General features: G+C 40.9%; 1 protein-coding gene and 1 long non-coding RNA gene across 3 annotated transcripts in view; one reads left to right on the plus strand and one right to left on the minus strand.

Annotated features, from left to right (window-relative positions):
• Positions 1 to 424: 424 nt before the first annotated feature.
• On the minus strand, positions 425 to 6,992 carry LOC128785393 (uncharacterized). The gene is made up of 3 exons (XR_008429862.1): positions 6,903 to 6,992; positions 4,257 to 4,419; positions 425 to 814 (listed from the first exon to the last, which is right to left on the minus strand). It is a non-coding gene; the product is annotated as an uncharacterized LOC128785393 (long non-coding RNA).
• The window catches only part of ME1 (malic enzyme 1), a 152,672-nt gene continuing 133,664 nt past the window's right edge, over positions 6,791 to 25,798 (plus strand). Inside the window, exon 1 of one of the 2 annotated variants that reach the window (XM_053937907.1) lies at positions 6,791 to 7,085. In XM_053937907.1, the coding sequence (XP_053793882.1) occupies positions 6,981 to 7,085 (105 nt within the window). In that variant the 5' untranslated portion in view covers positions 6,791 to 6,980. Of the gene's footprint in view, positions 7,086 to 7,357; positions 7,483 to 25,798 lie in introns of those variants that run through there. The other variant, XM_053937908.1, reaches the window with a different exon arrangement.

Consider the following 25,798-nt stretch of genomic DNA (forward strand, 5'->3'; position numbering starts at 1 on the left):
AAAAGATAACACTATCAAGATTTCCTATCCTTCAGATAAGCAGGCTTCGGAATCTAGAAATATTTTACATTCCTCATCCCCAGCCAGTTCAGGAAATTAATTTTAACAGGATATTTCAAGGAAGATTTGCTTGATTTTGAATAGTTTGAAGAGAAGGAATGTGAGTTTTCACGCCTTTATGTAGGTCATTCAAGTCACTCCAGAGTGTCTGCATATTCAAAATACTGGCATTTCAAATCACCTTTGAAATCTATTACTCCTCACATTAGTTTTGTTCTTGTGAGATTAAAAGACAACAAGTGAATAGTTGGGCCTCTACAGTTTTGGGGTACTTTTTGTAGAAATAGAAAAATTCTTAGTAAACAGCACTATTTGGACAAACACTGGAAAAGGGTTAGATGAATATTTTGAGCATTATTTAATCTTCTTGAAACATAAATACAGACAGAATATCTTCTGAGAACATGCTGCACTGCAGCATGCATATTTTAATTGCCTTGTGCTAGATTTACTATCATAACAAGGACATGGTCTACCAGTCTGCCACGTTGCGTTCTTCTTGCCCTGGTCCGGACAGCCCGGGAGCCTGGCTAGGCTCTGCGCTTTGTCCGGGAGGCCGGGGCTGCCGTGTGTGTGCAGAGCTCTGGGGTTGAGCCTCCGCGTGGGTTTGCTGCGTTCTGTGGCCGACGCTGAGAGGAGATAAAGGGACGAGAGAAGGCACACCTTGTCCTGTGTGGCTGGAGAAGTTTATTCCTGCATGGCCGCTGCGGTGGCTGGAGCGGCGTTCCCTAGCGCGCGCGTGGTCAAGATGGTGCTGAGACAAAGGAGACATGGGGTTATATAGGGGGTGAGCAGACAGGGGTGGAAGCCCCCCTCGCCCAATGGGGACAGGCAATGGGGGAGTGACGTGGACCACGGCAGCCAATGGGAACACAACAGGGGTGGATAAAGGGCTCTGGGACAAATAGGAATACAAGGATGGGGTGACTGACACAGAACCTTCAGGAAGGAACAAGACTGACATGAGAAAGCTCCAATGGTGAGTGACCCGGAGCGAACCATTGTGAGGGGGAAATGGGGGTACATAGAACCGGCTAACTAACATTTATTAAAACCCCTAACTGAACCAACCCGGGGTGCAACAAGCAGTCAAAACATTAACATTGGCATGTGGGAAAATTAAAGTCTCATTGTACTCCAGGCCTACTGTGAAGCATGAGTGGTTATGTAGACATGCAACTACTTCTGTATGTCTCATCCTAATTTACATCTGACTTGAGAAGTGCTGGAAGTTCCTAATGGTACCATGTGTATATGGACGTGCGCTCACAGTGCTTCAACATGACACCCGGACAATGGAATGTTGACTAACAGAAATTGGAACAGGCATTCTTACTGTTTTATTGATTTCTATAAATATTATGTATGTATTATGCTGAAATAGATTTAGTATTTCTATGAAGCAAGGGATTCCAAAATTGTGGAGTCTTAGGATACTTACCACTAGTTTGTGAAGTTCAACAGTTTAACTAAGTTTAATGCATGTAGGATAAAACCCTTAGCAAAAACGGATAAAGCGTGAGAGGTATGAAGCAAGTTCTGAGTAAAAATCCCACTGGTCAAACAGATATAAGCCTTAGTAGAAGGAGAGTCAGAAACTGAAGAGCAAGATCAAAGAAAGCTGGTGAATTCATGAGGAAGAACAGCCTTTTGTGGGTCTAATGAAATTCCCGTAAAAACGCCTGCATATTCTGAGAATTTGTCACTCTCAGCAGTGTACTACCTGCAGAATCACATAACAGTCCACGTTGGAAAGGATGTCCAAAGTTCATCTGGCCCAACCTTCTGTTGTCAACAGAGTGACCTTCAAAGCTGGATTGTTCACAGCCTTGTCAAGTTTTGAAATGCTGTAGGCATGAAACTCTTCAGCCTCTCTTGGCAGCCTACTTGAGTGCTCACCACCTTTCTTGAAAATGTTGTGCTTAAGACTAATTGGATGTTCTCTGGGTGCACCTTGCTACTGCCACCTCTTAGCACTGCACTCTTCATCTGTGAAAAGAGCCTGGCTCTGCCTTCTCCATACCCATCTTCTGGCCAGGGAGCAGTGTGGGCTGGGGCCAGTGGGGTCCCCGTTTGGGCCAGCAAGGCAGGCAAGGTGTCACCAGTCGTGGCTCATCCCACCACCCCACTGAAGGAGGAGGGCAGGCTGGGGCAGGCTAGGGCAGCCCTGTCAATGTGTGCTGTGCTGCTGAGGCTCAGCTGAGGACGTGAAGCGGGGTCAGCCCAGTGAGGGTAACCAGGGTCAGGGGCAGCGTCATGACTGTTGAGTGACGAGGCTGTGGAGGCCAGGCTGGCAAATCAGCCCACAGGTGGTCAGGGTCCAGGACAGCAGGGCTCATGGCCAGGCCCAGGCAGGGCTGTGGTGCTGCTGGGGCAGTGATCAATGACCCTGAGAGCTGATATGGGGTATTGAACCATGGCAGGGTGGGCGGGAGCCCTGGGAGTGTAGGCAGGGACAGGCAGGCTGGCAGTGCTCAGACTGCTGGCACTTGGACATTTCAAACCTTCTACTAGATTCTGCTCTTAACTTCAGGAGTGCATTGTCTATTTTGAAGTATATCTTTTTCAAAAACCACCTTTGTGTTATAAAAATCACTTCAAGAAAATTAAAAAAATCATTACTAAACAATAACCTCATACTGCTTATACAGTTCAATTTTTGCTTCTCCTTCAGCCTAACTAAAAACATAAGTCCCAATGATGAAAAATTCAACTTCACTTTCAAATTACCTACCACAAGTCAGGATTGCTACCCACTACTGTAAAATGTTTATGTTGCAGAGACTTTAAAAATGCTTCAATTAGTTTGTAGATCATGAAACAATATTTTTTAAAACTAACCTTGTGTCCTTGCCAAATTTGACTTGGTATTGCCAATACAACAAAAAACGTATAACTCAATAAAAATTTGCAACTCGGTACACAAATGTATAGAAACAAATGTTTCTATAAATACATGAGCAGCAAAAGGAGGGTTAAAGGAGCATCTCCATCCTTTATTTAGTCACTGTCCCTGGAGGTATTTAAAAGTGGTGTAGGCATGTCACTTAGGGCCATGGTTTAGTGTTGGGCTTGGCAGTGCTGGGTTAACAGTCGGACTCAATGATCTTAAAAGTCTCTCCCAATGAACTCACCCAACCTCCATCCTCACACAAAAGGACCAGGGGTTATAGCAGATCACAAACACAGCAGAAGTTAACAGTGTTGCACTATTGCAAAAAAGCAAACATTGTGCTGACAAGTATGGAGGGCACTGGCATGGTTCAAACATATGAAGCAAAGCTTTCCATTGATTCAGGGTTGATGAGGTCTTGCCTGAAGTACTGTAACCCCACAGTGAGCACCCAACTGTTACTGGTATTATTTTGATGACAGATCTTCATGGGGTAGGTCAGACACCACACACAAGTACCACCCTAAAAGTTGTTAACTGGATGTTTTCATCGGGACATAGGAGTTCCCTTCCGCTTCTTCCAAACTGGTAGCCCTGAAAGATAACCTCTCTCCAGTGTCACAGCAGGATATGCAGCTCCCAAAATCAACAGTGGTTCAAAAACTAGTTTGAGGGAGTCCAAATCCTCTGATCACTCATATGTAACATGAGGGTACAGGGTACAGGTATAAGTTCTATTCTTAAATATTTAAACACAGTGAGTCAATTAAATACAATTAAATACAAAATATCTTTTCCTGTACTTATCTGTCCTTACTACTGGCTTGAAAAAGCAGGTTCTCAAGTTCCTGTCTGAGACAGAGTTAGTTTTCTTCCTAATATCTGGTAGAGTGTTGCATTTTGGGTTTAGTAGGAGCATCATGTTGATAACACTGATGTTTTAGCTGTTGCTCAATAGTGTTCACCCTCAGTCAAGGACTTTTCATTCTCTCATACTCTGCCAACAAGAAGACGCAAAAGAAGCTGGGAGGGAGCATAGCCAGGACAGCTGACATAAAGGGATATTCCATACCATACAACATCATACTTATTAGATTAAATTGGATTTGGCCATGAGGGGCCAATTGCTGCTCAGGGATGGGCTGGAGTTTGGTCAGAAGGTGGTGAGCAATTGTCTTGTGCATCACTTGTTTTTTTTTGGGTTTTACTTCTCTTTTTTTGTTACCTCACTTTAAATTACTATTATTACATTGTATTTTACTTCATTTTGTTTATCAAACTGTTCTTAACCCATATGCTTTACCTTTTTTTGAGTTCTCCTCCCCCTCTCAGGAAGTGACTGAGCAGCTGCATAGTGCTTGGTTTCTGGCTGGGGTTAAATCACACAACCAATCTTCCTTCCAGTCTTTTTTTTTTTTTTTTTCTAGGACTGTTTCAAGTGGAGCTTTTCATATATCCTTAGTATCCTTAGTAGAGATGATTTGAGAGAGACAAGAAATACAGAGGGTGGGAAGAAACCATAAGTACTTATGAAAAATCATGAGTAAGAGTTTTAAAAGTGGTCCATACAGAAACCATCTGAGAAAAAGAATTAAGTGCCTGCCAGAAGGGCAAAATCACTGTTATTTTCTGTCAGAAACACACCAATAGTGTACAATGCCCACTAATAATCTGAATGTGGGCTAACATTTACAAAAGATCTCTATTGTGTACACAGCCATTACAAATAATTAGTTCACTTACAAAAGCTTAATTTATAGTCCTATAAATAGGACTAGATCATGCCATTGTTATGCAATACAGTCCTCTTTTGGAATAATGACCTTTGACTGCAGATGTAACTGCTGAGCATTACTCCTTTGGACCCCTGAATTATTTTTATGGTTTGAATATTTTGAGGTCCTAGAAAAGCCACTCTAAAATTTCTCTAGATCAAAGATACTCTATAAAGACAATACAAATTCAGCACAACTGAATTTGAAGGAAGGTATAAAGTCTAGAAGAAAAGTAATCAGTAATAGCAGACTTGGACAAATAAATCCCTTAAATATCATTAAATGGTAAAGACCTTCCAGGTCTCAAGTGGAAGATTTTTACAGGTGACAAGTGACACATGACACCACTTGTTCTTGTTTCTTTGGTCTTCCTTTCGAGCTGAAAAGATTTGTTGCCATTCTTACAACTCATTTATCTCAAAATATAGTTATGATTTAGTCTTTATTAGTGTTTGAACATAACAAATGGAAATAAACTGTATTTTTAGGAAGATAAGAAAGAGGAATTTCACACTAAAACCACAGTAGTAAATGGTTTCTGAATTCTGATTACATTTAAAAATTTATATATCCCAATGAATTTTACTTTAATTAGCTGTTTTATAACATACCTTTTATAACTTGGGCAAAGTGAGTCAGGACAAGTGCTTAGCTGGGGTCGGACCACTGAGCAGGTACTCACAATGATTGCACTGACTTTTCACATAAATCAAAGAGGGTTTTTTTATAAACAGTGTTGCAACATGAAGATAAAAATTACATCAGTACACATTACTCTCAGACAAAATATTGCACTAGGTAAGCATTCTATCAGAATGGTTTCAGTGTACTCACAAAGAAAGGAGAAAGGCTGTTTCTATGTTGCTTTTCAATTTTATAACTAAGAGCTGAAATGAAACCACACATCCCTGACACTTACAAAAAGTATTATTCAGGACTTGGGTGGGGAGGAAGGTATTTAGCTAGTCAGAGAAATCCAAGGAAAGCTGGATAATTGAACAGAAAGACTCCAGGTTTAAAGTTTTTAAGAAACTTTTAATTTTAGTTTTCTGCTTTCCATAATGCTGAGATAGTGGAGCATGGGACAAATCTATTTACTGAATTTTCTGCTGACTTGCAAAGTCAAGTTTCCAGAAATAGAGACTTGGAATGCTTCCAACTTTCCTTTGTTAGTTATCTGTAAATAAACTTCTCAGAGCTACTTAATAGGAAATTTGGTAAAAGCCAGATTCTGTGGAAGTATTTTTTTTTTAATAAAAGATTACGTAGTAGTATGAATACAAGGCCTAGCGATTAAATGTGAAGAGGTAAGTTTGAAAGATCTGCAAAATCCGTATCTGTTGTTGCTTAACAACAGAAACCAAACCCTTCTAAATGAATCCTCTAGTCACACATTTAAAGCTGCGTAAATTCTCCAGCAGGACTACAGCATCCATATGGAAATTATTTTTGCTTACATACATGAATTTAGAGGAACAAAGCCACAGTCATACAGTACACAATGGGTTGTATGCAAAGAATTTCAGAACATACTGAAAACAAACGTCAGGGCTAGAGGTACAAACCAGCTAAGCACCTGCTCTGCCCCGGTGCTCTCCATCCTGACCATGCGTAACCCCAGCCACCACAGCTGAAGCCGACCCACAGCTAATTACATCAAACATGTGCTCCTGACTGTACGAAGCTATGCAGCCCGTCCCCTTCGGGAAAGATCGGATTTCATGGCCATTTAAACAGCAGAAGGAAAGTGAAACTTGAACGTGACTCGAGCGCAGAGGCCCGGCTCCTGCGTGAGGCCGCGCCAGGGGGGTCAGCGGGGCCCGGGCCGATGGGGTCCGGGCGCGGTGCTCGGCAGCCCCTGTGCCAAACCCAGCGCGACGAGGCAGAGCCGCGCCTGCGAGCCCCCCGCAGCAGGTGATGATCCCAGACCGGCCTCCTTCTCCGGGCTGCTAGAAGGCAGCGCAGCGTGCATCCCCCGCAGGGCAGGGCTGCGGGTCCGCAGCCCGCCGCCCTTCGCACCTGGGCGGCCGCCCGGCGTCGCGCGGAGCCGCCGGTGACTCAGCGGCTCGCCGGTGACCCCCTCCCGCGGCGGCGGCGCCTCGCCACGGCTCTGCCCCCTCCCTCTCTGCCTCCCGCCCTCCCGGTAGGATCATCCCACCCCGCCGGGCGGTCACCTCAGCAGGAGGAGCCGCCGCCACTTTGCCTCCGCTCCCGCAGCGACCTGACTGCAGTCAGCCCCGCCGCGCCGCACCATGCAAGGAGGGAAGGGAGACGAGAAGAGGCGGGACGCCGCCCGGTCCTTGCAGCTCACCATGAAGAGGGGCTACGAGGTGCTCCGCGACCCCCACCTCAATAAGGTAGGGGCGGGCAGGGCAGGTGCGCCGCTGGGCGAGGAGGGCGGCTGCCCTCGCCGCGGCCCCCGCGGGTACGAACGGCCCTGCCGGGCGCTGCCCGCGGGGCCGGGGCCGCCTCTCGCCGCCGCCACCTGTCACGGCGCAGCGGCCGCCGGGCCGGGGGCGGCGGGCGCGGGGCAGCCGCACTTCCTGCGGGCCCGGCGCCGCTTCCTCTTCCTTCGGGCGGCGGGGGGCGGCCGGTGCCCTGCCCGCCGCCGCCCAGCGGGCCCGGGCCGCGGAGCCATCCTCCCGGCAGCCCCAGGGGATAGGAGCTGCAGCAGCGGCGGCACGGGGAGGAGGATGCTGCTGAAAGTTACGCCGCTCTGATGCGAGTTCCTGCTGCCGTGCTTCTGTCTTCCCGGTACTCTCTTTCTGTTCCAATCCTCTCTTCCACGGATGCTCCACCTCGTCTTCTGCGGGCAAAAGTGGCTGTTGGTGCTGTCCTGCATTTTCTCCCCTGGCAGGGTGGAAAATGTGTTTATCACAACTATTCCTCTTGGAGCTCTGAAATGCAGCTGCAGTTTCTCCCTGCTCTGCATCAGCGAATGCAGGCAGCTTTTCTAAGAGATGCCATAGCACAGCAAAACCTTTTTGACACGTTTCCAGTTTGCTTAAGAATAGTAATTCAGCTTGATCATACTTTTAAAATGTGTAAAACTAATCTGGGAAACATAGAGCTGAGTAGAGAAGTGTTTGCACAACTGCCTTGATAAAGATGCAAAGTTCAAATAATAGAATAGTTAAATTGGCACAACAAGCCCTGAATTTACTGCCTAAATGAAAATTGGTTAAAGGTAGATAATAAACCACATCTTGCACATGAAGCCTTGGCCAGACCCTTACCTCCAAATTTCACCTTGCACATTAACTGGAATGGTGCTCTGACTTGTACATCCGCATTAGAATGCATATACAGTCATTTTGCTTATTGCCAATTTGGATAAATTGACAGAAACCGTCTCTAGTTTTACTAGACAGGTTGACTCATCAGTAAAAGCTCTGTATGTAAGTTAGATGAATAGTGCTTTTATTAGTCTTGGTGCTTGACTACAAAGTTTCCTTAGAGGCTGTCTTAAGTCTGTGTAGGCCTGAGAAGGTCTCCTGAGGTCAGGTTAAAGGAGCATTTACCAAAACATAAAACTCCCAAGAAGAAACCAAGGAGAGGCTGTTTTGCTTGGGTTTGTGTTTAAGCAGCTGTGTTATTAATGGAAAAAGTCTGATTCAGCATAACCAGGAAGGCCAACCCAACAGAAAACTCACCTTGTTTAAAGAAATAGAAGGGGGCCTGTTCTAAAATGCATTGACTGAAGGGCAGTCAGAGGCAGACTCATTGCAATGCTCACGCACCTTACATCTTACCTCTGAACAGCATACAGTGAGGATGGGTCATCACAGATGAGGTGCTGGAGGGGAAGGGTTTTGCTTGATTTGAATTCACATGAGAGAAGAGCTACAGAATATTCTGAGTTCCAAGAGACCCACAAGGATTATCAAGTCCAGTTCTTAAGTGAATGGCTTGTGTGAAGATCAGACTGACAACCTTAGTGAGTTAGCACCATGCTTTTCCTGGGTTAGGCTTTATTCTTTCATACTCTCACAGCTGTGGTATATCACATGTGTACTGTAAAGCAGAGAAGCAGGAAAAGATAGTTGTTCATTACCGGCCACATCTGCCCAGTGAACAAAATTTGATGTTAGAAATGCTCAGCTGAAAAATCTGGTCTTTGTGCCTGTGAGAAAAGTCTGGTCCTGGTCTGTTAAAGGATAGGTAATCCCGTTTTTCTGACTGAGACAGATGATGTTTTCTGTGGGTGTAGGTGTACTATACCCTAATGTATGTATGTACACCCACACCCTCATATGTGTATATTTGATTCTGTATAGGTGCACTAAACTCAGATATGTTGAGGACTGCCCACATGGTTGCCAGTTTGGTAGCTTGTGGCCTGCCTGCACACATGGAAGCTGCTACTCTCAGTTCACTTTCTATTGTCGAGGGCGTTAAACAAGCATCCGGTTGCTGAGAATTCAATTTAGAGTAGATAAAATATGTCCTCTAGTGATTCTAAAGTACAGGGATTTCTTGCAGTCCTGCAAGATGCCAGAACTTTCTGCTGTCTTCGCCTTGTCAAGGAGTTGCAATTTCTTAGGATCAGTGCTTTCTTTTGGATATGGTGCCAGTTTTAAGAGGTGTGTTTGCACTTATGTGGCAAAAGTAGACTGTGAGTACTAAATAGTGGTATCTACTAGTGACTTGTAGAAAAGGAAGGCAAATGATGTTTTCAGGGTCTCTTGAGACCCTGGCAAGCAGGTAAAACTGAACTGTGCTTCAATATGTGTAAGCCTGGGGCCTATGTCCTTATTCCTTTTCTCAGACAAATTGAAAATTTTACATGGAACCATTCATACTTGAACATCTTTAAAAACAGATGTAAAAGAAATAAGTGCTAGATTTAAAAAGAAAAAACCCCAGTCAAAACAGAAAACCCAGTCCCACAACCCTATCTCCATTTAGGTGCTCCATTCAAGTGCCCCACTCATTCAACAATAAAACTGGATTTCTTCACGCTTATCCATTGCTTTTTATACTTAACCTTCCTGGCTTTTGAGAGAAAAGGATGTGTGAATGCCAGGGTAAACACCCAAATTTCTTGGCCTCTACTTCTACTTGGATGGCAAAATTGACTCCCTAGGCAATGTCATTCTTAAATCCTTTATGTTTAACCCTGTTAGTAATTCACAAACATGTCCAACCTTCAGCAGGAAAAAGTTCAATAAAAAATGTTTGGTGGTTTTGTGATGTGTTTCCCCTCTCTCCCCACCCCTTGTAAAGCATTTTGGGTCCCTGAGTGGTTTGTGCCATCTCAGCAGCAGTGACACATCAAAAATCTTGACAGTGGATTGTAATGGACTAAATTTGATTACTTGAGGATGTGTGTCCAGGTCTATAGACAATAATTGTAATTCAGTTTATTGTCTGAAATTTTAGGCTGTTAGTGTTTAAATGTGTATTTGGAACCTTTCTGGTAATTGTCTGTCTTTTTCCCTGAGGCAACCAAACACATTGTAAACAGCAATTACAAGGAAAACAAACACAGTTTCACTTCTTTTCACTGAAATAGATTTGGCTGGGAGTTGTATGCTCTTTAAGCTGATGAACTACAGAAATGTGGAAGTAATTTGCTCTTTCCCTACTGTAAATCTCATTTATGCTTTATTCAGTGGACAAGTTTACAATTTTTAGGCACACAGACAGTTTAACGCTACAGTTTCATCTTTAATTTTTTACCTTTTAATATTTAAGCAAATCACATTTTCCCATAAGCTGGTTATTTTCAGAATCTTGGTGCGAAGATAGACTCGCGTTTCGATACAAAACTTCCCCAACAGCCTGTATTAGTTGCCAAGTGTAAACTCTTCCCTGAGTGAGAAACTTTGCCGTTGGAGAAATGCTTTGTTTCCAGGCTGCTTTTATATTCTTGCAGAGCAATTCAGTGAGCAGTAAATAAGTGACTCTATTAAATCTAAGTGCTGGAGGGCTCTTTCTCCTCCCCAGATGTCTGATTTTAACTTCTCTGCTGAGTGACTGCTGTTGTCATTGCTGAGTATAATGTGTCTGTAAACTGTTTTCTTTCTCCTTTTTCTTTCTCTTTATTCAAGTTGCACTAAAGTGCTGTAGAATTTCAGAACAGACTATCTGATAGGGCTGCTGAATATCTGAGAGTGCTCAGTGTCCGTCCCACCTGCAATTGCATTGGTGTTTTACCCTTAGGTCTCCCAGATGTGATGCCCCTGAACCTTAGCAGGTTCTCACCAAGTGACATTAGTTGTTGGCTGGAGTTGATTGTCAGTGCATTGACTTATTATGGGATTTACTATAGAAGGACTATACTGGAACAGAGCAAAGGTCCATTCATCCCAGTGTCTTATTTCTAACAGTGGCTCAACTGGAACCCTCAGGAGAGGCACAAGAGTGAAGGTGCCTCTGGTGAATAATCAGTTATAGGCTGAGGGAATGAGAAGGTGATTAGAGGGTCATTAAGATATGAACATATGTCTCTTCTATCAGTTTACACATGTACTAGATGTACTAATTAGATGTACTAATGAGATTAGATGTACTAATTTACTAAAAATCAATTGCAAACTTCTTAGAGAGACTCATGGACTTCCCATTTTGCTCTGCATTTTAGACAGTGGGATGAGAATGCTTGTGAAATACAACTAGATTTTGTTCTGTACACAACTAGTTGCTTCTCTAAAAGAAAATTCGATTTTTATTGGGTGACATATAAAAAGGGTTTTATGACTTTGACACTAGTGGGCAATTTTATATTCAACTACTGAAGTTCACATGAAAATTACACAACCGAAAATTGTTTTTAATGCCTGAAGTAGATTTGCAGCAAAACAGTTTTAGGTTTCAGCTTCCTGTGACAACTTACACCACTATTCAGTTGCTATTAATGCTTTTTAGCTTACTGCATAACTTCTTCTCCTTTTTATTTGCTTGTAATTCAAGTCACAGAACTTTGTTCTTAACTTGCTGTCTCAGCACTCTGTTTCATAATGGCAAGCAAAAGAACTGGAGGCCTACAGGAAGAAAAGAACATAACACCAACCACAGCAACTTACCTACAAGGTCAGGAGAAAGGACTGAAGGCAATGAACACTGTGAGCTGTATACATTTAATAGAAGACAGTGATAAAATAAACACTGATTTAAACACTTTATGCTTTTTCCAACACTTTCTCCTTATTAATAGTATGCAGGACAACCTGCCCCTGCCTTAAAATAAGAACCGGGGGAAAAAACCACAGAATTTATTTTTACAGCCCCTCCACACATACTGAAAATAAAAGCAGTCATACAAAAGACATCTTGCATGACTACTCCTCCCTCACACCTCAACAAGGTGTTTACAGAAAGGAGGAATACACTGCCAGTGTGACAACCTCCTCACCCAGCCCTATGGTACCCACCAGTGAGCCACTATCAAGCTCACACCCTTGCCCAAAACCTAAGCAAACAAGGTAGCTGCATTCTGCCAGCCTGCAACTTATGATCTTGATTGTTAAAGAGCAAACAGTTCTTCTATGAGCCAACCTCACACTTGAAGAAACTCCTGGTTTAAGTTGCTGTTCAGAACGGCAACTAGTGTCAAAGATCCCAGTACGAGCCATTGGTTATAAATGTTATTTGAATAGAAACATTAATCCTGGCACAGAGCACCTTGCAAGCAGGATCTCTCTGTATTTAAATTGGGTTAAATGTGTCTTTTGACAGTAGGTTTTATAGAGATGCTGGCCAGAGTACTTGAGTTCTGTTTTTTAATCCTACTTATGGATGCTGACAATAAATCGGAGTAGAGCTCACTGAGAAATTTTACTTCTGTCTAGGTAAAATAAACTGCAGAGGGTATCTTGGAGTACAGAGGTTCTTACTTTGCATTCTGCACTTTATATATCCAATTCTGCTCAGTCAGTGTCTTGTATCAAGCTGTTGCTGTAAAAAGCAGAAGTTGCGGCCATAGGAGGCACAAGGTTCTCTCCCTCAGCCCTGCTTGCCTTGTGGAGGGGAGGAGGAAGAGAGCTGCATGTGACAGAATGTTTCTTATTAACCAGTGACCAGAGGTTAAAATGTACCATCTTTGCTTTGTCATGCTTTCCTTCCTTGCCTGCTCAGGTGGTTCTGGCTTCTGTTGCCTATGCCTGCAGGAGTTGATGCAGAGTTTCATGCCAAAGGTCTCCTTGCTCCAGGCTCTGGAGGTCTGAAAGAGAGTATTAATTCCCTTCAGTTAGGTCCTTCATTAAGTTTTTTCCAGTTTATAGTTGAGAATTTTTAGTGGAACTGCTGTTTCAAAGAAAATTCAAAAGGATCATTTAGTAGAGGATGTGATCCTGGGATTTCAGCTGCAGTAGCAAGTGGTTTGTCCTCCCTGCAAATCTGAAGAGCTCTTGTAAGGTGTCATTTGTGCTCCCCTGGATGGAGCAAATGTATGGAGGTTGCCTGTGTGCTCTGTTGCCCATCATGGCTGGAAGATTAGCATGGAAAGGGCAGAAGATAACAGAAATAGCACTATTGGTTTGTGTGCCTGTCTAATGAGATTGGTTATACAATAATAAAGTTTGTCAGTAGTAGCCCGTTAGTTAAGCTTTGTTTGAATGTTCTTGTCAGTCACAGAGGTGCTTTCTCTGTACTTTGTGCCCAGACCAGGCCTGGCCTGTGACTGGGAATAGTTTTACAGAAATTATCTCTATTGTCTGGTTTAACATAACACCAAGGAGCTAAATCTGGTATAGGAAAAAGGCAATAGAATGTGAATTAACAGTTCTAATATATGGTAGCCAAAATTTTGTACAGGAAACTGCAGACAAACATGACACAGCAACCATGTACCTACAAACTTCCCCATGGACAGGTAAAAGTAGCAAGGCTATGCTTTAAATTGCAAGAGACTGGGGAAAGGCTTTGGTGCTTCCAAGTGTTTCACCTGATGTAGGAATTCAAATATTTAAATTAAGATGCTGATGGTTTCTATTGAGAGGCAGAGGATGAATTTGGGTTGATGCTAGAATGTTCTGCTGTACCATTCAGGGAGAAGAGTATCATACACAGTCACCAGCAGTGCTTTCTAGAAGGGTTTGCAGTCATGAGAAATCTAATTTACCCAACTGATGTATTAAAAAGTGTTATTTATTGTTGGTGTCCTATTCTCAAAACCTATGAAGTGCCTTGTGGTTCTGAAATTGCAGCTGTGAAAGCTCTCTGTGGATTGTGTTGTATGTCTGTTCATCTTAAAAAAAAAAAATCAAAGTCATGGATGAAGTCAAGGATGATAGGGGAGGCCATCTAATAGGTGCTTTAAGAAATTGTCAAAATAAATTGAATAATTTTATTACTATTCACCCTATGCAGCCTGCATAGATTGAGCTGCTATATCAGTCACTCTTTTTTTACTTTAACCTTTCTCCCCTCAGTAGCAAATTTATACCTTTGAGAAGTAAATGGTTGCTGTCAGGCATATTGATACTGAATCTCCATGAATTTACATTTTAGAAATAGTTCTATCTTTTTTTTTTTTTTTTCTAGAACAAAATTACATGCTTCCAAAGAAATAAGAAAATTGCTGTGTAATTATGTGTTGGGTTATCATTATGACTAATTTTCTTGATTTTGTGACGTGCAGCATGATAGTAGGAATTTTAAGGTTGCCTCAAAGGACTGTCAGTGTGACACACATTACAGATAGCTCCAGGAGCTGGAACTGGCAGGATCTCCCAGTCACAGGAAAGCTAAGGATTGGACCATTCTCACAAATAAGCTCATGGCGTTTATGAGGATGATAAATTTGTAGAGGAAGTATTAGGGAAAGACCTAAGAACCTGATCCTAATACCAGTTTTAATAGTGTAAGCTGAGAGTAAATGAATGATAGAAGGATTCAAGAGAGGAAGCTGCTGCAAAACTGCCATGAAATTAATAATGCATTAATCCTGGTGCACTAATCCTTAAAAATACCCAAAAAACCAACCCATTGTCATATGGAGAGTTTGAGCTCCTTTAACCTTCACAGATTGCTTGTTTCCTAGCAGCTGGTGTAGAAAGAAATGTTGAAATATTCATAGTTTGCAAGCTAAGTGGTTTTGGCTAGTCTAACTAATTTGTTTAAAGTAATGAATATTACAGTATCTCATGTTTAATTAAGGTGACTTTAAGAATCTAAATCTTTGGGTAATTTCAGTGATTAAAAATGCTCTGGAGAAAGCTAAGTTTGTTTCTGTTAAAAACGTGTCTATAATTTTGTCTAAAAATTACTTATGCATATTCCTTGGCATAGTTTATTTTAGGAGTTAATGAAAAATAACCCCTGCATTGCATGCATAAGGAAACATGTTTTGGTCTTAAGCTTTGCTAATGTAATTTGTTGCATAATTCCGGAGGCAAAAATCCTGCCTTAGAAGAAGGAGGTCACGGGGCACTCTGGCTCCTTGCAGAGCACTGTGTACTTTCTGTTCAAATCAGTGTTTGTAATTTACTTGGATACTGTTAGTGGCTATTCCTGTGTGAAACATAATACTCTGAGCAGGACCTGAATTTGTTTACAATATAGAGGAAGCAGAGGAAGTGCTTTTTATATACGTAGCACATAACATAGAACTGAAGGAAAAAAAGCTCTTATGATCTGAAGACTTCTGACTTTCAGCCAAAGATGTGGAAATATGTCAAGATGCAGTTGTCTGGTGTGGGAGCTCAGAAAGCAGATTTGTCCGTCCTAAGATATAAGTGAGGCATAGAGCAACCATGAATTTTATCATTGCATGTTTATGCTTAGGTTTTACCTACTTTGTTTGAGTAGCAGCTGTTACCCATTTCTGGCTTAGAAAGTTTTTTTCCTCCTCAAAAAACAAAGTCTAATATTAAAAAACTAAATCACTATTCTGCTTCTTCTTATCCCTCTTATCATTAGAAGTGATTTGAAAAATTGAAAACACCTTTGGTTCAATGTAACTTTGCTTAAATAGATGCAGTCTTAAGTCTTCTGTTAGTATTTTAGATTCATCTGTCTTATTAATGAATTGTATTCATCTTTATTGGAACAGAGTAGGTGCTGTGAGGTATGAAATAATTTCATATCCAATTCAGATTGGATATCACAGTTTAGTTTTCTTCCTCTTGTCCCTTGTGAATGATACCCTTTTAAGTTTTCTTTTGGCATGGAGTTTAGATAATATTGCTCTGCATGAGAAGGACAAGAATTATTTTGAAATACGTAATTCCTTTTTCCACAAAGGCAAAAATAATTCTGGCTTTTTAATGACCAAGAAAAAAATATCTTTGCCTTAAATTGGTCCTGGAATGGAGTGCATAGTGGTGATTATGAAGCGTGCTGTAACATTTACAGTACTGATGTGTAGCTGACTTACTGGATTTCATTCTCCAGATACCTGACTTTACAAAGCAGATTTATGTGTGTGGGATGTATTTATGAAAGAGACAGTAAAGCCTCTTTACCTGAACAGTAAGAGTTCAATAGTTACAGATAAAAGTCAGAATAGAAGAACATAGTATTGTCCAAGTAAAATGAATAACTGAGTTTGTCAAAGCACTTAGTGTTGGTTTGATTTGACTTGAATCTCTACTACTGAAAGGTAAATGTATCTGCTATTTACAGGAAAATTGAAAAAAATGGTGAAAATTAATTTCAACGTTTTGATTTTGTGCTGTAGCAGTTACTGGAGTAATTCCCTAAGGTCCTTAGGTTTGCATAGCTTTGGTTTAGCCCAGGCATAAGCCAGTTTTAAAAGTTATGTCCTAGGAGGAAGGGCTGGGGAAGAATGAAGAGCCTTCTTTCAGGGGATTGGGATTCAGGCTCTTGGACCTTCTGCAGGAGTGAGATCTTGAAGCAGTTTTTTCTTATCTCTCTCCAGTCTTTTCAGTCTTCCTCAGATCATATGTTTTAGGTGACTGCTTGGCATGTTAATTCCAAAGGTTTCTCTGAAATTCTTTCCTTGCTTTTGGCTGGAGCTCATGTGGGTCAGTTGTCCTTTCAATTCCAAGACATCATCTCAGTATGTTTCAAGTTGCCTGTATCCCAGGAGTGTTTTGAAATTCAGTGATGCAAATTTATGACTTACTATAATCTTGGGAGAGCATAAAATCGGTGTGGTTTATCTGGTTTTTTTGTTGTTGCTTTTTGTTAAGACAAGAGTTCATGATAGCTTTCTCTGAGGCTGAGGTTTACCAATTGCATAGCTTTCTGTAAATGAAGTCTGGATAAAGCATTACTCTTGTTCATGTAATAGAGGATTTGGCATCTGCCTGGTTTCTTAGGTCAGTCAAGGGTCAGGTAAGGAAATAGCTTGCTAATTCTGAGTTATGTTTTTTTAATTCTTATAGAGCATGCAAATTCTTACATTTAGCACAACGCAGTGGTTGAACTAAATGCATCTATTGTAGCTGGGGATAAATAAATCTGGGTGAATAAAGAGGTATCAGAAAAGATGTCTTACTGTGTACTGCAGTGCAAAGAGGGCTTGCAGCACTCATCCTCAGCAGCTGCTTGAAAGGAACACTTTATCTAAGCTCAGAAAAAGCAGAGCATCTCACTTTGCATCTTACCTGGGGAAACATAACCAGTGTGGCTCTTTCTTGTAGCCACTCACATTGTGTTTGCTGTAAGAACAAAAGTGTTCCAGGTCAGGGGTCTGCATGAAACTGGAGCCTCTTAGCTCCTGCCAGGCTGTTTGTGGTACTGAGCTCTTGTGCTTCTTGGAGTACAGGGATAAACTCCAAGTAGGAAATAAAAAGTGAGTTCTTTCTTGTGAGGTGTAATTACTGCGAAAAAAAATAATTCTGTAGGATAAAGGCACATCCTTCAAACTGACATTATTTCCCAGACTTCCTAAATTTTGTGTCATTTATGGCAAGCAGTAACTTTGTTTTGGTTTTATAGTTACCAAGTCCTCTGACTATTCTTTAGTTAGGAGTAGTGGTTAAAACACAGGTAAGAAGAATAGATGAATATAGGAAAGCATCATATAGTTGTCATAGTGTACCACCAGCAATTTAAACAGGGGGTGTGGCTGACACACACCCTTTCTGGTTTGCTTTGAGGTACACTTGACAAATCTTAAAAAGCTTTCTTTGTCTTACTTCAGAACTATGTAATGCGTATGAGTACACACATCTCCCCCCCTTAATTACTGAGCTTCGCTTTATCAAGAGAGACAAAATATTGGAGTAGATTGGGCACTGGACTGGAAACTAGGTCATGCACTAAGAATATTAAATGTTAGTCATTTAGTTTTCTCATCTGAATAGGCAAACAGCATTTGAGAAGTGTTCAGGATGAAAACTAGTATGAAGTATTAGGTCTTGTATAATTACTCATTTTACATAGTGTTTACATTGTCTTTATACTGCTATAATCTAGTTTCTGTGTACAATTTCTTTCCTTGGTGGAGGGAATCATCTTCTAGTTTTTGCAGTAATCAGTCAGCAAGCTGATAGTTCTTTAAAAGTCATATCTAAGTAGACCCATGTTGAATCTATACAGTCCTGACATATTTTATCCATGTCCTTTTACTTTCTACTGTATTGCAATTAAAAGTAGAGGGGGTATTAATGGATATGCAGTCTCCTGAACATACAGTTTCCTAGATCCATGAAAATCCATTAGACATGACTGCAAATCATGGCCCATACTCAATGCTGTGGGGGTAAAACGAAGATCTAAATAGGCAGGAAGAGCTCATCCATCTGTGTAGCTAAACCTGCTCCTGGCTTCAGGCCATGCTGTGCCACATGCAGATTAGTTCTAATTAGATGAAGTGGTAGCTGACCCTTGGCTGCCTCCTCTAAGCCTCCTGGTCCTGGGCAGCATTCGGAGGGTTGCCTTCTTTCCAGCTGAATAGGGAGAAGAGGTGAGAAAGTGTTCAGTATTTATCACCTGAATGCCTGGGGAAACTCAGGTCAGTGCTTCCTGCAAGAAAAGGTATTTTAACCTCCAGCTAAGCACTGTTCAGTAGTTTTTAACTCAGTGAAACTTCACTTCTTTAAGAAGCTAGAATTCATGTCTCCAGGACTTAAATACATGTCATGATGTGAATGAAGGCTGACTTTCTAAGGGTATATTTAGCTGTCTGACGATTTTGCTAGCTACTGAATAGGCAGAGGTGATATAAATCTGACACCCACTGTTTTCCCAAACTTAAGAATTTAGATGTTCATTCCCTAGAGAAATTGTCCTTTGTGTATAAAGGCTGAATAAAACCACGTTGTATGTTGGAGCTATTACTGTCAAAGATAACTTTTTATAATCTTTTGGTTCTTTCCTAAAATGTGCTAAAACAAATACATGTATATGTCTTTCAATTAGAAGGAGCTGCATACATTATCTTTAGGTATGAATTCTTATAATATTCTTGGAAATCACACTTCTGTAGTGTAAATACCCAGGAAAATAAGATTTACTTTGAAAGATAACTCAATGAAGGCTTAACAGTTAGCAAAATGAATCTATTTGCACACCAAAATATAGAATGATATCCTAATCCTATCCTATTTTGTAATAATTTCTTAATTCAAAGTGGATTCCTTTCTTCTGTTATGGGTTTCAGCAGTGACATGAAAGCCTACATGAGAAATTAATATCTGTGAATCTAATCCTGAAAATAATTATATAAGTAGCTACAGAAAAGTAATGCTTGTCTGGCTGTGCTCCAACTTGCCAGCAGTGCAATTCTCAAAGTATACATTGTAAGCATTTTTTTTTTTGTCCCTGAAAATACTTACATGCATCTATTTACTTAAATACAAAGAAATAATCTTTCAGCTACCATGAGGAAATGTGGCACATGCATAAAAGCCCCATTTATCTTGTACTGACCTGTTACTTACACTTCATTACTTTACATAGGCAAAGCTGCCATGTGGAGAACAGAGCAATAGGGCAGTATTAGACATACAGCTGTAGGGATCCAAAGCTGGATCTCTTTTGGTGAGTCTGCTCTGCATTCCCTGAATCTGTTATCCTCAGCAAATCTAATTAATATATCTCATTAATCTCATTTTGGTGCTGTGGGTGTTGTGCTAGCACTGTGAGAAATGCAGCTTGGGTTAAAGATGGTATGAACAAGAATTCTTCCTACCTGTCCTGTCCTTTCTTCACTTCACATTATATGTTGTTATAAGCAAATAGATTTCTGTTTCCAACACAAAATAAATGTTTTCAGGAGCAGAACCTGTTTTGGCTGGAAACTTCTTTTGAGTCATAGCGTGAAGAGAGCCTCAGCTTCTCTAGATTGTGTTTGCTGCTGTTTGGCTCTGCATTGAAATGAGTAGTTAAAGGAAAATGCATGCTAACCATTGAGTGGTTTTGTTAGATGTGGCATATGGGACTGCAGTATTTGAAGTAATCACAACAGCACGTCTTGGTTTTAAAATAATACATTCTAAACAAAAGTACTCCCTCTCTTACAGTTTTCCATGCTAAGGAGCTTGCAAAGAGTATTTTTTTTTTTTAATGTTTTCCATTATTTAACTTACCCAATTTAATCAGTGCTCTGACATTTTATCTGTATAGTACATTTTGTCAAAGCATGTTAGTTTAATTTTGGGGATTTTTTTCCTGTATTTTATTATGTATTGTACTGGAATTAGCCTGTCTCAATGAGGCTTTGCAATACTTTGTCCCAGATTAATGAATTAGTTATTTTCTGTTGCTAAAAACTGTGGTGGTTCTTAAAATGATCCTTTTTTTCTGTGAAGATTGTTGTCTGAATGCTGCTTAGTGAAAGAATGTGAGTGAAATGTTATTATAAAACCATATTGTGATTCCTGTCAAAAGGGATCTCAGAAGTCCAACCTCCTACTCAAGGCAGGGTCAGATATGGAGACAGGACAGGTTGCTCAGGGCTGTATCCTGTCACGTCAGGAAAATCTCTAAGATAGAAACTGTACAGCTTCTCTGGGCAACCTATGTATGTGTTTGTATTCAAGAGGAATTTCTTTTTTCATTGTATTTAGTCTGAGCCTCTCTTCTATCTTATGATTGTTGTCTCTTGTCCTTCTGCTGTGTACTGCTGTAGAGAGCTTGGATCTCTCTTCTAGATAGCCTCAGCATAGGTGCTGGAAGGCTGCTCTTAGGTTCCTCCCAAAACATTCTCTTTTCCAGGCTAAAAAAGCCTAGTTCCATAACTGGGGATGTGCTTCAGCCCAAATCATCTTCAGTGGCCCTTCAGTGAACTTGCTCAAGTTCATTGATGTCTTTCCAATGTTAGAGACTCAGAGTTGGACTCTGCAGTCTAATGAGTGCCAAGTAAGCAGGATGATCATTTGCCTCAGCCCATGTCATACCATACTGCTGCTGATACAGCTCAGGATACTATTGGCTGCCTTGGCCTGTGCACATTAGTGGCTCCTGCTCAGCTTGCTGTCCACCAAGTCCTTTTTGACAGATCCACTTCTTCCAAGCCAGTCAGTCTGTCGCCAACATGAACCATTGCAGCCTGTATTGTTTACTTTCTGGATTGCAGCATTTTGCATTTGTCTTTGTTGAATTTCATAATGTTCCTGTCAGCCCATTTCTCCAGGTGAAGTCCCTTTGGATGCCAGCCCTGCTCTTGGGTGTGTATATCCCCACAGTTGCCCCTGTTTGGGGTCACCTGCATATGTGGTGATTTTGTGCTCCACTGCTCTCTCCAGGTCATTGATAAAAATGTTAAACAGGACAGGTCTCGTTACAGACTCCTGCAGCACTCTTACTGGGAGGTGCAGTAGAACCCATTAACTGGTTCCTCTGAGCCCCATCATCCAACAGCAGCCTTTTACCCATCTGGTTGTCTACCCATCTACGCTGTAATATCCCAACTTGGGTGCATGGATTTTTTCGGATCCAGTTGTCAAAGCCTTGCTTAAAGTGACATAAATGACATATTCTGTCTTCACTTGTCTGTAAGTGCAGTCATTTTATCATAGAAGGTGATCAGGGATGATTTACCCTTGGCTTAAGGCCAGTCTGTGATTTCCTGCTTGCCTTTTTCTGTTCACTTAGGATCTTGAGCTGTACTAGTCCATGGTCATTACACCTAAAGCTGGTACTGATTACTGTATCCCCAGTCAGGTCTTCCTAATTTGTGGAAAGCCAATCCAGTTTTGCATCACCTCTGACTAGTTCACCCAGAGTCTCCTATATCATCTCGGCCACTTTCCAGTAATCTCCTGGATTGTTTGTGTCCTGTCATGTTGTTCTTCTAGCAGAAATGAAGGAGATTAAAGACTTACCATAAAAATAGGGAACTGTGATCTAGAGACTTACCTTGTATGTACTCAAGGAACTAGAACAGTTTGTCAGTCTGATATGTGATTACTATTATTGCTACCTGCTGCAGTCTGAGATTTTAGTTACTCGGCTAAGCATTTATATTCTTCTTATAGAAACAGCAGCAGGAGGAGGAAATATTTGCATACACATTGCCTATGTGCATGGCCTCTATATGTAACTTGTACATTTTGTTGAATAGGTCTCTCTTAGCAATATTATACAAGTTTTGGAATGCTTTAAGAAAAGAGAAGTTATTGTGTTTCCAATTCCTGTGCTGCTATTTAAGGAATTTAGAAAATGTGGGGTATTTTTGTTTGTTTGTTTGTTTGGTTTTTGTGTGTGTGTGTGATTTTGAAATCAGCACTTCTGTAAATGAAATACAGAGTAATTAGGGCAGCTCCTTGAGAAGCTGGGGAAATACTTACTCTAGTAGATGTTCATTCTGTTTGTGTAAGTAGCTGTTGTGAGGGGAAGGTCTGTCAGAACCCTCTAGTTCTCATCCCATCCTACTCTTTCTGGCACAAGAGGAGGCCATATGGGGCTGTTTCTGAAGCAAAATTGTTCATAGTAATTTTAAGGAATTCTTCTAATAACTACTAAGTGAACAATCCCATCATCACTAAAGAACTTAATTTCACAGATTGAGAATCTTCTAGCTGGGTCTACAGAGCAACTAAGCTGTGATGATTTTATTTCTTTCATTTTCTACACCCTAGTTGTTTTTACTCTCCTCAGCTCATTTAGGTTTTGGTGCTTGTAAATTTAACTGGAAGCCACAGTCCAAGTGTGCTGCAGAGGAGACATAAAGGGAAGGTTTTAAAAGCCTCTACAGAAACTGTGTCAAGCTGTCTTCTGCTCCAGTTGAGTGAATTATTAAAGTAGCTACCACCTCTGTTACTAAATAAAGTAATACAAAAGCTAGCAGTGGCAACTTGAAACTCTCCTGGCTAGCAACCTATTGATAGGTTGCTGTAGTTAAGAGTTCAAAGCATGGTCTGTCTTGCTGTCATAACTGATTTTACTCACTTGAAAAAGGGGATCTTTGGTCTTGCTAGAATTCTGTCTCTGATATTTGGAATCTTTTGTTCTCTGGTTTTTCTGTGTATTTTCAGCTCACAGCTGTTCCCATGCCAAGTACCTTTCTTAAAGCTGTTTTACAGCTTTAGGTTTTGCTTGGATTCTCAGTGTTCTCTGGATACCCTAATAGTAGCTTAGAAACTGAGACTCAGAGTCACAGAATAATTTGGGTTGAAAGGGACCCCTGGAGCTTATCTAGTCCAGCTTTTTGCTCAAAGCAGGCACAGCTTCAAAATACTGCAACATGTGTGAATCTAATGAAACCAGATGAAAGGGACCCTGGTGGACCTATAGCCTAGAGGAAAGAGGGATGCCTGTATACTTTTACCTTTGAGTTCCTAAAAAGGCTTGCCCCACTGCCCTGAAAGGTTGCTGAATGTGCTGTCTACTTCAAAGGTGTAAAACAACCTCCATGGCATTTATTGGCTAACTGACCACCTTCCTTGTTGTGGTCTAGACCCTCAAACAAGCTGGAGCTCTACAGGCTCAGCAGTCTTGGTGACGAGAGAAGAAACGTGTCTGCTAGAGGTTTGCTAACTATGGAGTTACAAGAGATAGGAGTAAATAGTAAAGCTTGGCTGGCAATAAAGAAGACAGATTAAGTCAAGAAGTCACTTGACTTAATCAATGAGAGTAGAAGTAGCACAAAAAAATCCTTCATGAGTCAGCATCACCACTGATCAGGAACCACTTCAGGGAGAAAGCCAAAATCTGTTGTTGTAGCTCCTCTTGGAGGTACAGGCTGCTTTTTTCAATTTACAGTTATTCTGAGTCATGTGCAATTCTTATGACTGCACAACTCAGACTAATTTAATCATATTATTCTTGCTTATGTTAACATGTCAGTGGAAATCTAACAAGTACATAATAAAAAAGAATGTGACATTTTTCTTTATTCTGTTGGAAAGAAAAACATAATACTTGCTGTAGCCCGTGGTCATATTAGAATCGTTTCCATACCAATCTCTTACATCTTAATTAAAGTTATGTGCTCACATCTATAGATTTGCAAACAGTATGCAAGTAGTAAATGCTGCAGTTGATGGTCTGTATTTTCAATAGCAAGTGGCATAGATCTGTAGATCAGACACCCACAATATACAATGTTAAGAACTTTTTGATGAGATTTTGAGGCTTGGAGCTATTAAAAAATTGGTTTATTTTTTGTTTGTTTTGTTTTCTTTAGAAGGGAGCAGAATATTTATAGTTGTTTTGTGTTTGTTTGGTTTTTTTGTTTGGGGTTGCTTTTTTTGGTACTTTTGAACTAACTGTAGTCTGATCCCATGAACTGAACATCTACTTACAGCTCAGGCATATTAGATGAACTCCTGGAACCTATATTCTAACTCCTTTTTATCCAAAAAGAATTCACTTCAAGTGCTGCAAGACTGTTCCACAACATGAGTGAAATACAATGAGTGGTGACAGCCAGGAAATTTGATTCAAAAGACTCCCTTCAGTTCAAGTAAAATACCTAACGTACATGTACCTAATATGTATCATTAAGAAATAAGGGATTCAAAGCCTTTAGTGTCAGGGTTTAGGCAATTCTGTAGGCCCCAACATGTTTTAGTGCAGTAAAAATGTTTCATTGTATGTTTTAACTGTACACAGATGTATGCTGTGGTTTAAATCCATGCAAGAGAAGACAATAACCTTAATACAAATTTCACTTTTATCAGATGCAATTTATGAGGTTGCTGGGGCTTAATATACCCATGCTCTATTGATATACCATGGTTTGTTTCTGCATGAGCAGCCATCCTTCTCCTAAAAAGGAAGTGAGAGAATTTCACCTGTAATAAGATCAGTGAGATTTGACATGCATCAAAATGCAGGCAGCACTTTCCTGAGAGTGTCCTGTCATTTCTCTTCCAAGCTGTCATCTGCCCCAGCTGTTAAAACTAGGAAAGGCAACTTAAAATGCTGCTGGCTTGCTACCTACAGAGAATTTGCTGTAGTTGAGAGAAGTATGTGATTTGCTAGAATGTAATGATGAAAGAGTGAAAAATTTGACATGTAGACCTGCTTATGTACAACATGCTTTTGCTTTTTTCCACTTATACATAGTGAAAACCTTCTCACTTGGGAGCAGTGCTTGCCCTGTGTGAACATAAGATAGGGTTTCTGAGTTAGAGTGATGGAAGTATTTCTGCTGCGCTTACTTTAACCGGTGTTCTAAAAATTAGGTGGGGTCCAATGTCCATAGCTACTGGTAAAATATGCATGTAGTGACATACAGTGATCAAACCAAGTGCTCAAATCCCTGCATCCCTTACCGCTGCTGGATGGCTATTGCTGTCTTCCTGTCTAATGTCTTGATAAAGTACTATTTCATAGGAGCCATTTAAAAAGCATTAAATAGCTATCTGCCTTTTTGCTGTTAAGCTGGTAGTATGTTATAAAGGCTGTCTTGCTATTGCTTAGTGCCAATTCAAATGCAAACAGTTGCATCTGATCTGGGGTTCAGTGGGTGAGAAAGGCTGGTCTACCAGCCTTACTCACCCATTGCTGACCTGCTGCCAGAATCCTAATCGGTCTGCAGCTCCTCATGCTGGCAGGAACATACAGCATTTAAATTCCCAAAATCTGATGTTTTTGAAAAAAAATTTGTAGACCTTCCATTAATACATTTTTCTGCATATTCATTCAGGCACAAACCCCATAAAATAAATTAATAAAGGGATCTTAGAGCTTGTTCTACCAAAACTTGGAATTGAAGAACAGAATAAAGAGCCGCCTTTTTAGGTAAACCATGTCCTGATAGCTTGTA

This window comes from Vidua chalybeata, chromosome 3 (genome assembly GCF_026979565.1).
Source record: "Vidua chalybeata isolate OUT-0048 chromosome 3, bVidCha1 merged haplotype, whole genome shotgun sequence".
NCBI lineage: Eukaryota > Metazoa > Chordata > Aves > Passeriformes > Viduidae > Vidua > Vidua chalybeata.